A 13,406-nucleotide genomic window follows, 5' to 3' on the forward strand; every position below is an offset into this window, starting at 1 on the left:
ATGAAGGCTGTACTGTGTGCCTGAGGGATTCAGAATTTGGAGACTTCCAAATAGGGGTTGTTCAGAGAGGTAAAGCAGAGCTCTGGACACACTGCACATCCACAGCTTTTAATTTGCAGTGTAATCCCAACCATCACTGTCGTTCAGAAATGCATCTAGTGATACTGATGCCCAGGTCTTGACCAGGGACACATATCAGCATTGGCATTTGAGAACTCGGTGTGGGAAGCCAAACTCATGTAATGTCTGCAGTATAATCAAATGTATGGCCAGTAGGATTCTCGACGGTCACATGCAGACTGTCACATTCTTGCTTTATTCTGTTCTTTATTTGTACTTGGTTTCATACAGCTGTAGTTCAGCCTTTCAAATGGTAATGAATTGCGACATTTTGAGACTCCTTCAACTGCCTTCCCCCAGGCCTGAAAGACGAACATTGTTTATCATCATAACTAGTGGGAATGTGAATCTTGTTTAGCACAGATTGGTAAAGTACTTTCAGCTTTAGATTTCTTTAGCAGCACAGGCAAAGCTTGTGATGGACATAATGTCATTGCCAGTGGGTGCTATACAGTTGTTCCCCTTCCTGCAAGCCTGAAAAACATTGCAGATAGATAGATAGAAAAATTTTCCATCTGTGCAGAACAGAGTAAGTACTTCTCTGTCAATCTAATGAAATTTATCCATCAGCATAGCCAAGAAAGAGAAAAGAATGTGAGAACTAGAAATCAATTAGGATAAGGACATTTTTCTGTCCACCCTGCTCCACAGCACCTGATTTCAGTATCGGTATTTATCTTTCAGCTTCATCTAGTAGCATTCTAAGCACAGTTTTCAAACCTACAATTTCATAATATTATTAATTGCGGAGTAGGGTTATTGTACAGGAACATCTAGCACTTCTGTGCATTCTAAAACCCCAATAATCATTTCCGTTTGTGTCAAGGCACACTGTTTTCTGGGATGCAATGTGTAGCCGTTGAATACTATGTAAAGCTGTGTTAAAAGGCAGAAATTCAACTATAATCTCAGAATGTAATAACTTTGTTGCAATTAAATAAAAGCCTTCAAAAAGGAGGCATATGATCTTTTAATTATCAGTTACTCAACCCTTGGTTTTGCATGACGTTCTGGCAAATCAATGTCCACTGTGTCCCTTATAAAAGAATGCATTCAGTCCTGTAAGTGAAGCATTCCTTCACAGCATCTTCAATAGTGCTAGTTACCCTATTATGGAAACATTTTGAAATGATAGATAGGGGAGACACACTTTTGATAGAGTTATGACAAAGCAGGCACTATTTTTTCTATGAAAGCAAGTAGTATTTAAAAAAGAAGACATCTCTCTGGAAGCCTTATAAACGATATTTGAACCACAAATACCAAATTCCAGGCAACCATGGAAACATAGGCACTGGAACAAATGGAATATGGTCAATATGCCTGGAGCCTCCTAGCCACTGCTCTGCTGCTGCTTACGTTCCTTCAGAAAGCAATACAAATATCAAGATGAAGCTTTTCTAAGATGCCTTTAAGCATGATTTTCAAATAAACAGAGGTTCTCATAATTCTTTAATAGAAAATATTTTGGAAGCATTAAATTCTGAATGTACAATAGGACATACAGCCATCTCATACTTCTGCAGTTTTCTAACTGTTAGTAATTCAAGGTACGTAACTTGAATCCAGAACACTGTCCTGGAAAGCATATATTGGATCATGAAGTCCAGTTCTTAGCTACCACAACCAACCATGTCATATATACTTCGTCATAGATCAGACTACCTGGGAAAACTAAATGGGACTTTTGTGTTGGGAAGACTATTGCAGAAACTCACTGCTGTGATGGTAACATTTTTCTCTAATTTTTGAAGCTGATTATGGCCATCTATTCTTGTTCCAACATTTGCTAGAGTTTAGACATTCTTATTTTCCCTCTTTTGATGCTAATCTCATGCTGTGTTTATAGAAGACAACCATCCTTGCGTGGAGTAAAAACCCAATTCTTTAAATCACCATCATGAGACAGCCTCTCTGTCCCCTGCTTATCTTTGTAGCTGTGATCTAAATCTGTTCTAAATAGGTTTATCTGATTTTTTTTCCCCCAATTATAGGTGACCAGAATTATACATTGAGTTTAGTCTGTGGCACCAATAGGTCCATATTCCTCCCCTGTATCTCTCCTGTTCTTTTTCACAGCCAGATTACAGAAGTGGTTCACAATGATCTCATTTTTAAAAAACAAATGTTCCCAAGGAAAATTACTTGGGCTTAAATGCATTAATTTCATCCTGTTTCTATTAATTTGGTTCTTTAGATCTTCAGTTTCCAAAATTATCCTATTTTCCTTGCAGAGTGCTCTAATACAGCTTTCTTGATGATGCCTCTCTCTTTTGCCTTACTGACAATTTTCATTCTTCTACTGAGTGCAGTCACTTTCTCTTATCTGTCAATTCGTCACACAGAAAAGAAACATCAGTAAAAGAAAAATCATGGTACCAGTTCTCTGTAGGGAAGCATAGTATGACTCTCAGTTTGAAAGTGCTGTATTTTGCAACTGTTATAACTATTTTTAGAAACAATAAAATACTGTAAGTGGTATCATATGTACATGAAACTTTTACTGTTTATAGTTCATTATTTCACCTTCACTTGAGAAAAATGTGCCTTGTTCTTGCATGAGTTCAATGGTCTGTGCTTCACATTATTTAATACCAAATTTTCAGCTCATTTCTGAAGTTAAACACTAACGTTTATGCCTGCAGTTTGTTTACAGTCATAAAATTTGCATGTGCTTACACAGAACTGGAATTTCTATTTAAATGGTTTGCTCTCCACTGACTCTGTATGCAGATTGCTGTAAGTGAGTTTAAAACTAACCCAGATGCAATTTTTGCAGCCTGTAGCTCAGTTACATATGTGAAATGTGCCTGGATATTCAGAAGTGATATATGGAAATGTAGTCCGCTGTTGTTGTTCTCCACATTGTCCACAGTAAACATGTTTTAGAGTCAGTTAAATTAACAGATACTTTTTCTGCTTGAAAAACATTTATATGCTGACAGATTATAGTTTCTTGATATAGAAAATTAATTGCATAATGAAAACTGAGTCATCTGATAAACCACAAAGAATTTTTCCTCAGCAAAGAGACAGCTTGTTCCCACACTGTGCTATATTGAATGGGTTTCAAGCATACAAGTATCTGTCAGATATCCTTGGTAGGAGTGGAAAGCTGAGGTAAGGAGTTTCCTAATTAGGTAGTAAATTATTAGTTTCTAAGAGTGAGGTTGGCTACCGAGAATCTAATAGCAGACTCCAGTCACCATCTCCAAGCAGGAAGCATATTGGTGGGAGAAGCAGGAAGTTTGCTTTAAGTCGTTCTGTCTTTCCCTCAGGCTAAGCAAACGGATTTAGCAGCAACAGGGACTCCTGATCCCCCTCGGCTGTAACCTGAATTCTGAGGACATCTAGTGGCGTCAGCCCAAGGCAGGGACTGGGTCTTCACAGCTGGAGACTTCCCAGTGGCACCTCTGTATTTCAGCCGAGTTCTGCAACACTGCATCTGGCCTTTACTGGTTGAAGAAAGAGGAATAATTGCCTCCCATTTGGCATTTTCACCTGATAAATTAACTGTGAACTTACGCTACTTTCTCCTTGTTTGATTTTCTCCGATCTTGGCATTTCCACTTCACTGCAAAATCAAATGCAGTAAAAACAAGTTGAATGCACAGAAGAGTAGCATTCTTCAGCTCGGGTGATCCAGAATTCAACGTTGCCAGTCCCAGATATTCAGAAGTCATGAGATTGGCTCAAAAAATCATAAACTTCTAAATAATGTTTTGATATTTTCTATTTGCCTTCTGTTTTCAGCACTTTTCAGAATTCAAGTACCTTGAGTTGTTCTTTGTATCAACAGGGGGAAAAGTGTATTTTTTGTTACTTAAAGGCTGATATCTCAGGTAAATTAATGAGTCTAAAAGTTAGAGCTTTAAGAAAAGCATCCAGTGCTTTTGGCTATCCCAAGACGCCCAATAAATATGCAAGATTAGTTAATGCTATGGAATTGTAATCCTTGCACTGCTAACCATACAAAGACCTTCAGGAAGACATACTACGTGATTCAGGTTTTCTGCTTGTGAAGTGGAACTGTAGCTTTTGCCACACCTTTTTGAGAAATAACAAGAATCAATTAGCTGCAATTCCAAAAGGATTTTGATCAAGCCAAGTGATGCATATTACCTGTTAAGCATTGTTACTTACTATTGCATGATGTCCTATTTTTCAGTGAGCCCTTGAACTGATATTTCCTCCTGAGGAGAAGCAGGCATCATGAAACAGAAATTGACATCATCAGTTCAAATTATTTTGCTACTTGCTCTGACTGCGGTGGGTCTGAATGGTAAGTACAAGACTTCCTAAAACACTTGGTTTTCCTTAAAACACTTCCTTCAGAAAAGTCTGAGGCTTTACCCAAACTATCCTGACCACACTGGAGCCTGTATGTATTTAAATTACTTTAAGGGAAGAGTGACTGACGTCATCTACCTGGACTTCTGCAAAGCATTTGACACTGTCCCACATGACATCCTTGTATTTAAATTGGAGAGACATGGATTTGACAGATGGACCACTCGGTGGATAAGGAATTGCCTGGATGGTCGCACTCAGAGAGTTGCAGTCAACAGATTGATGACCAAGTGCAGACCAGTGATGAGTGGCGGTTCCTCAGGGGTCGGTATTGGGACCAGCACTGTTTAACATCTTTGTCGGCAACATGGACAATGGGATCGAGCAAGTTTGCTGACACCACCAAGCTGTGTGGTGCAGTCAACACACTGGATGGAAGGGATGCCATTCAGAGGGACCTTGACAGGCTGGAGAGGTGGGCCCGTGCGAACCACATGAAGTTCAACAAGGCCAAGTACAAGATCCTGCACATGGCTCAGGGCAATCCCAAGCACAACTACAGGCTGGGCGGAGAATGGATTCAGAGCAGCCCTGAGGAGAAGGACTTGGGAGTGTTGATGGATGAGAAGCTCAACGTGAGCCAGCAATGTGTGCTTGCAGCCCAGAAAGCCAACCATATCCTGGGCTGCATCAAGAACAACGTCAAGGGAGGTGATTCTATTCCACTCTCGTGAGACCCCACCTGGAGTACTGCGTCCAGCTCTGGGGGCGCCAGTACAGGAGAGACATTGAGCTGTTGCAGTGACTCCAGAGGAGGGCCACAAAGTTGATCAGAGGGGTGGAGCACCTCTCCTATGAGGACAGGCTGAGAGAGTTGGGGTTGTTCAGCCTGGAGAAGAGAAGGCTCCAGGGAGATCTAATTGCAGCCTTCCAGTACCTAAAGGGGCCTACAGGAAAGCTGGAGAAGGATTCTTTGTAACAAAGGCATGTAGTCATGGGACAAGGGATGATGGCCTTAAGATAAAGGACGGTAAATTTAGATTAAAGGAAGAAACTCTTCCCTGTGAGAGTGGTGAGGCACTGGCACAGGTTGCCCAGAGAGGTTGTGGATGCCCCCTCCCTGGAAGTGTTCAAGGCCAGGCTGGATGGGGCTTTGAGCAACTTGGTCTAGTGGAGGGTGTCCCTGCCCATGGCAGGGGGATGGAACTACATGATCACTGAGGTGCTTTCCAACCTAAACCATTCTATGATTCTACTTTCTTCTAAAGTTTGTATGGAGATTCTGAAAATGACTTGAGTCTTCTTTTCTTTTTATAGTATTGATTTAATGATTATGTGGTGGCGACGATGAAAAGCACTCACACCATCCCTACAATCATTCCATGCTTGTCACCTTCTTGGGAATTAGCATCATATGAATAGTAACACTATTAGAGATATGGTATGGAACTTTAATGAAATAAAGGTATGTTTAGTTTGAAAAGCCACATGCTTTTCGTGTCAAAATGTGTGTAAATTTACAGTCTATGTTCTTAGTAGAAGTTAATGACAAGAATCACAATCATAGAATACCAGGTTGGAAGGGACCTCAAGGATCATCTGGTCCAACCTTTCTTTGCAAAAGCATGGCCTAGACAAGATGGGTCAGCACCCTGTCCAGCCGAATCTTTAAAACGTCCAATGTTGGAGAAGTAGTCTTAACAGGAAATATTCTTAAATTTATTGGGATTGCTAGGGAATATTTAAATAATTAATGAATATATTTAGGTTGCTAATACACAAAATACTACATCCAGCCCATTGATGTTTTCTTTTTATTACTTGTCTAACCTATAATTTACCCCAAGTATGTGCAAACAGTGGAATTTTGATTCTGTTGCAAAGTTGGAGGTGAGATTTCATTTTAAGATAATTTGAAGATAAAAAGTTTGCATATTTTAGGAAAAAAACAAAAGGTCATGCATTTACTTCCAAGCTCTTTAGTTTAATGTTGAGATAACTGTGCACATTTAATCTTAGGTAAAAATGAAATTTTCATTTGAAAAAGAGAAGTAAAATCATTTCAGTAGCTATTTTAGAAGTTTGAGATAAAATATATTTACTTTTCTGATAGTTTTTTCCAGACAGATTTATTTGCCAAATTTAGTCCATAATTTCAAATAATTTTATTGACCTCAAAAAAGCATTCCTTGCTGAATTTATCATTCAACAATAACAACAAAAAACATTATCCAACTCTAATATAACTAGCTGGATTTCTGCACTTCCCTAGGTCAATCATACCCTGGAAAACCTAAGATAATAAAGTGTCATTCTCTAGAAAAGGAAACCTTTTCTTGTTGGTGGAAGCCTGGCTCAGATGGAGGATCTCCGACCAATTACACCCTGTTCTACAGCAAGGACAGGTAACAAGCAGTGCATACCTATTCTGTAAGTGATCAAGTGACCATTATGACAGAATGAGGGAAAGAAAAGAATAATTTATAAAGGTGTTTTTATGAATCCATATTAAACCTTAGACAGCCAACAAGGGCTACATGAAATGAATGGCTTTCCCTTGTTGGAAGAAAACGTGAATACTACCAGTCCTAAACCTTCAGCCTGTCCCTACTGAAACTCATCTGACCTAATATCCCACTGGTCTAAAGACACGCTGGCCAGGGTGTAGTTTGTCCATCTTATCAGGAGGCACACAGCTTTTAGCTGAATGGCATGCTCCATGAGGAGGGGAGCATCAAGGCACCATGAGGCCGCAGGGTCCCCCCCGGGTGGCAGGGTAGGGCCTCCGTCCAGGGCCCATCCCACCACCCCACCCAGGGAGCAGGGTAGGCTGGGGGTAACGCAGCTCTGGGCACCTCTGTGGGGACAGGGACAGGTCAAGGCCGGGCTGGGCCAGGACATCAGTCAGCCTGCAGGTTGGGGCTGGCTCAGCATGGCCCGTGGCTGGGAAGGGCAGGGCTGTGGGGAGCTGGAGACCAGCCCTGCTGCGCTGTGCTGGAATGGGGCCCTGGGCCGCAGGCAGTGTGTGGGGAGGCCCTGGGGAGGCTGCTGGTGCTGAGGAGCTTTTCCATTACTGTGCACAGCAAAGCCCCATCTGGAGAAAATCTATAGAGAGTCTTTACTTCCCTTTCCCTTTACTTCCACCTCGTGGTTCCCACAATGGAGTAAAATCAGATGTGGGTATTACATCTCAAAAGTTACTGTTCTGGTAAAGTCTGTGGCTCCCTCATCCTATTTAAGAATAAAACGTGTATGATTAGCAACTTTGCTTAACCTGTGCTTCTTTGCATAACTGCCCTTTGTTCCTGAAAACAAGAGGTCTCAGAACTGGGTCAAGTAAGCAAGGAGGCTCAAAAGATTAAATTTCTTTGAATATATACAGTGAGGTTCAGGATACATAAGGTAAAGCCTCAGACTTTCCTGCTTCAGTTAAAAAGAACTCCAAATCATTTGGTATTAATTGATCAGGAAAGATGCAGTCTTTAATGAAGTTGCCACACTCGACAATGATTTGACAGCTTTTATTTTATGACAGTCCAGATGTTTCAATCTCAATCAAAGCAGAAATTTTAATGAACATTCTAAGTCACACCTACCACAGCCCAGAACAATCTTGCTTAGGGATGGACAGAAGTGCTTATGTGTTTCATTAAATGTGCTGAACACCGCTAAGCACTCCAGATCTGGGCCATGGTTGCCTTAGCTCATCATCTCTCAGGTACAGTCCCCTTTTCTTTTCTTTCTGGGACAAAACTGCCTGGAAACTAAGAGACTTTGTTATTATCAGTGCATAGAGCATAACAGTGGGACCAAAGTGCATCCTTGAACCATGTCAGCTGGTGCTTTGGGTTTGCGCAGTTCTTCACACCTGGAATAGGCTCTGAGTACATCCCCCAGTTCAGCTTTAATTAAGTACAAAACAATCCTTAAAAAGGCCAAAGACTCCTATAAAGGTAACAGGGAAGAGATCATGAATTGATCAAATATTTTTTGTTGAGACAGTTGTGATGGTGATGATGTTAAAAAGCAGATAAATTAGCATCTTGCTGAAAGCAAAATAATCAATAAAACACTCCTCTGCCATAGGGCACATCATGTTACTTTCCAGGGGAAATATGTAAAGAAGATAAGAAAGAAGATAAGATATTTAGCAACTTTTCTTCTTTAGTCAAAGTGAATGTGTTTAATTTGCCTTTTAACTTGCTTTTCAACATTTTTAAAAGTGCCTTGTGCTATCTCTAGAAATTTCTCTTTCCATTCTTTTGTCGACATATGCCTATGTATAAAAAAGGGGATAAACACATTCATCCTGAACAACTGCATTAAAAGTAGCAATGAAGCACTTATGGTAATAGCATTTGACACTCACCAAAATGTTTCCCAGAGATGGGATTATATACAGGTTTAAAGTTAAACATTTCAAATTTCTTTGCAGAACCTAGGCCATTACTAGAACATTCATCTGATTTGTTTCATTTCCTAAACATCTAACTTTTTAAATAATTTTATTTCAGTGAAGAAAAAATCTATGAATGTCCGGACTACCGAACGTCAGGTCCCAATTCCTGCTACTTTGATAAAAACCACACTAATCCTTGGACAACATATAGTATCATTGTAATGGCAACGAATGAAATTGGAAGTAACAGCTCAGATCCTCAGTACGTGGATGTGACCTCCATAGGTAAAAAGGGAAGAATGAAATGGAAAACAAACTAATTGGAGATGTATGTGGTTTTTAATCCCAGAACAAGTAGTGGTGAAAGATTTCTTTCCTCATGATGTGAAACTTGCTATGGAGTGTTTATCTACATATGACCTAAAATTTTCATCTTCAATTTATGTGAAAACTGCATTTTACTTATAAGTTAACTACATATTTTAGTGTCACTTTACTTTGGCTGAAAAATTGGCTCCAGTTTCTAGTAATCTCCAGTATTTTGATTAGAGTCAATGACAGTTTTGTAGGTTCCTAGCACTGTAGGTCATAGAATTTTCAAATGAGGTTAAGCTACCTAAATTTTCCAAATCTTTATGGCTGCTGGTATAGCAGTCTTGGGAGGGTAAAAATAACTGCCTAAGCACTCTGCGGGCTTTTTGTAGTATTTCATATTCCTAACTCCATTCTGCTTTCTGCATACACATAATCTACACATTGTAATGATAAATGTACTTAGCCTTTTTAACTATAAAATATCTGCTATTTTAATTTTGCAAGAGTGGCCTAATGAAATTATGATTTGTATTTCCTTAGCCTGACAAATTCAGAGTAAAGTCTAAGATTTGCTGATACTGTGGTAAATCAGTAGCCAGTTAAACATTATCAGGGGGAAAGGAAAAAAAGGCTATTGTACTATTCCTTTACAGAAGTGCTGAATGATCTGAAATTAATTTGCTGAAATACAAAATCGTAACAGAGGTGTGTTTTCTGAGAGAAAACTAAATCATTAATAGCAAACTTTTCATTTATACAGTTCAGCCAGATGCTCCTGTGAACCTCTCTCTAGAAACAAAAACATCTGCTAGCATAATGTACCTTTGGGCAAAATGGTCTCCCCCTCCATTAGCCGATGTCAGCTCAAATTCACATGTATATCACTATGAGCTACGACTAAAACCTGAGGAAAAGGAAGAGTGGGAGGTAACAGAAAAAATATTTTTATTGTATAAATGCTTTTTCAGTGAGTTCTCTTGTCTGAATTTAAGTGGTACTACAAAAAATTAGTTTCTATAAGGATAGAAAAATTAATGTAACCAAATCTGATTAAAGAAAGAAAAATACTGCAGTTGTTTGTAGAGATAGTGAAATTCAAGGTAATTACATAATTGTCCTAATGTCAGCTACTAAAAAACCCTATTTAATCCACTGATGTAATATTTAATTGTAATTTTCATCAGTGTGTCTGTTCCCAAATGTCACAGTAAGAAACTGCTTAGTTCATATAGTTTAAACTAAATCAGGATCGAAGCAGTTTATTGATTCATTAAGATATAATTAACAAGCAGTTAGTTAACTATGCAGTCAAGGCCAGTATCAGTAATACAACAGATAAATCAAAATACCGGGCACTTAAAAATGTTAATAGGCACCTACAAATTTATAAACATACTTCTATAACTAGTCCCAGAAATACACTACAATATACAGAAATATAACCCACCCTCCTGGGAGTTCAAACTCCCCCACTTACACCCATTTCTGCAGGGGGCACAGATAGATGTGTTCACACTTAATGTGAACCCATGTCCCTTCTTACTGTCTACTAAGACACACATCAGTGAGAAAGCAGCCGGACGGTCACATGCATATACCCAGGTGTGGTTTCCTGCCTGCTGCTGCCCATGCTGTCTGGAGTGCAGCTGCTCACTGCATGAGAAAGGGAGGCTGCTCTGCCCAGGCAGAGGTCACAATGCTAGCAGAGCAGCTTCTGATAGCACTAAGCTTCAGCTACTGCTGAAATTTCCAGTCTCCCCCACTACTACAAATTTTCAAGCTGACCCTTTTTGTCTCAGAAGTCTCTCAGTTATTCCTTAATTGCTGTTTAATCGGGCTGAGAGTCATCATTATCAACATGATCAGCTGGGGACAACTCCCCTCTCAGAAAGTATGGAGTGTCCTACTCACACACACTATTTCCATTGACATTCCCGGCTGTTGCCCTTTTGCTAGGAGTGGACCAACAGTACTGCCACAGCTGAGATAACAGGACAAAATATCATTCTTAAAGCCATAGTCAGATGACCTCAACATCACCTAAATTGTTAATGCCTTAATGATGGAGAACACTGTGTCTTGAAAGACTTCTGAAGAGAGATTGAAAGGGCCTGAAATAATAAGCACTAAAACTAGCCACTAAGAAGCCTTACACAGAGAGTTTATCTGTGAGTTGGACTACCTGTAGTGTTCATCGCGTTGTGGATCTGATGGAATACTAACTTATAAAAAGTCTACAACTAAATATGTTCTCAAGTATCAGAATCTCAGTGTTACTGAAGTGAGTTTTCCTGTTAAGTCACTACCTTTGCTTCTTTGAAATTCACATCTTATAAAATACTGGACTGAAACCCTTGCCTTTCAGAAGTCAGTGACACAAGCCTACTCCTTTATGGTTTATTTGTTAAAGGGGCACAATTCTTTATTATTTTTCCAGTCCATTTTCTTTTCCAGACAGTATCTCTTGGAGAGCAGACAGAGTACAAAGTGATTATGAGACAAGCTGGGGTGAAATATGTTGTTCAGGTCCGTTGCACATTAAACCTTGGAGAATGGAGTGAGTGGAGCTCTGAAAGACACATTCAGATCCCCAAAGGTGAGCAGATGATTGCTGTTAAGTGTTTTTAAATTCTAGCCAGTTCAGTGTTGTGAAAGGTGCCTAAATGGCAGCCCTGAAAACTCAGTTCCTCAAACAGATACTTCATAGCGCTGGAGGAACAGCTCAGTGCATCTTACCATACTTTGTGTGTAACTGTGTATTTAGTCTGGTTGATCCGCTCAGGATCCTCTGCTGAAACTCTGTATGACAAACAGGCTGGGATTTACTAGGCAGTCACTTCTGATACAGGTGCGCCTAAATAATTTATTTTTCCTGTCTCTCTATTTAAAAACTATGTTGATTTCATCTGTAGCTATAGATATCAGGAAATGGTACTTGTGTAAGAATCATTCATTTGTTCATTAGTAACTGGACTGAAAGCACTGCGATGTTTAAGAGAGTATAACACTTACAGCTACTATCACATGGAAATAATTATCTGTGTTTTACTGGGTTGGAGTGGATGCATTAAATATGCATGACATCATATCTTGCTGTCAGACACTTTAGCCAGGTTGTCTCAAATCTTCTTCTGTCACTAATTGTATTATTCATTATTTGACATGGAGATTACTGAAGTACTGTTAACAGAAAAATATTTTTTAAATGTCCCATTTTCAGATCTGCCTTAGGCAATTAGAAATTTGGAAAATCAATGCCCCTACTCTAAATAGTAGAAAATATATATTATTGATGTAATAGGACCACATTTTGCCACAAATACGTAACTGCAAAATTTTCAGTCACATCAGGGTTTTGATTAGCATCATCCCATTTCAAAATTTAAGCATTTTCCTCTGCCCTACTCTAAGTGCTTTGCTTGAGTCTATAAAAACATCATCAGGAATCCAAATAATTATAAATTGCTTGGCAGCAATCAGGCAAGTAGCCTGAGTTCTGAGCATAACTTCACTTTACAAGGAAATATGAGAGCTACTTCTTTGTATCTTTGAAGTCAGCTGAGCATAGGTACTTCAGAAGAGAGTTACTGGCAAGGACATAAACAAATGGGAAAACATGTTCCATGGTTTTTTCCTGTAAAAGCCAAAACAAATGACAGCATATTTTTTTAACAATCAGAAGCATCTTCAAATACCTTTTTTTTAAGAAAAAATTGTTTCTGTAGAAAATGGATTGGATAGCAGAGTATATTTTAATAATTTCATACAATCTGCTATGACAGTATTTGAGCACCCCTTATCAGATTTGGGGGCAGACAAGAGCCACAGCCAGGGAACTAAAACGTAGCTCTTCAGCATAACTGCCGTGGGAAAGGATTTTGAATCCAGGTCAAAGTAGCATGCTGCCACCCTAACCACCTAGCCCTTTCCTATTCTAGTATGAAGCAAAAGCTTTTCTTTCCTTGTAGAAAAGAAAAATTATTTTCCTGTGCTCTGCTTGGCATTGTTTTTTGCTTTCAGGGTTGACATAATGCATTCAACTAAATAATTAGTTCATTTCTTTATCTCTTACAGGAGAGTCACCTCCTGAAAAGCCTACAATAATAAAATGCCGTTCTCCAGAAAAGGAAACATTTACTTGTTGGTGGAAGCCTGGTTCAGATGGAGGACATCCTACTAACTACACTTTGCTTTACAGCAAAGAAGGGTAAAAGCTGTGTATAATTATTCAGTGTTTTATTGGTAGGACCTGAAAAATCAATCCTGATTGGTTTTGCATTTA

The 13,406-nt window shown here is 39.2% G+C and overlaps 1 protein-coding gene across 4 annotated transcripts in view; it reads left to right on the plus strand.

Annotated features, from left to right (window-relative positions):
- Positions 1–13,406, plus strand: part of PRLR (prolactin receptor) — a 162,249-nt gene that overhangs the window by 132,679 nt on the left and 16,164 nt on the right. For all 4 annotated transcript variants that reach the window (XM_075740707.1, XM_075740709.1, XM_075740708.1 and 1 more), the window contains 6 exons: positions 4,289–4,402; positions 6,683–6,815; positions 8,925–9,094; positions 9,885–10,051; positions 11,579–11,720; positions 13,199–13,331. In XM_075740707.1, coding sequence (XP_075596822.1) covers positions 4,333–4,402; positions 6,683–6,815; positions 8,925–9,094; positions 9,885–10,051; positions 11,579–11,720; positions 13,199–13,331 — 815 coding nt within the window. In that variant the 5' untranslated portion in view covers positions 4,289–4,332. The remainder of the gene's footprint in view (positions 1–4,288; positions 4,403–6,682; positions 6,816–8,924; positions 9,095–9,884; positions 10,052–11,578; positions 11,721–13,198; positions 13,332–13,406) is intronic.

This window comes from Balearica regulorum, chromosome Z (genome assembly GCF_011004875.1).
Source record: "Balearica regulorum gibbericeps isolate bBalReg1 chromosome Z, bBalReg1.pri, whole genome shotgun sequence".
NCBI classification, from domain to species: domain Eukaryota; kingdom Metazoa; phylum Chordata; class Aves; order Gruiformes; family Gruidae; genus Balearica; species Balearica regulorum.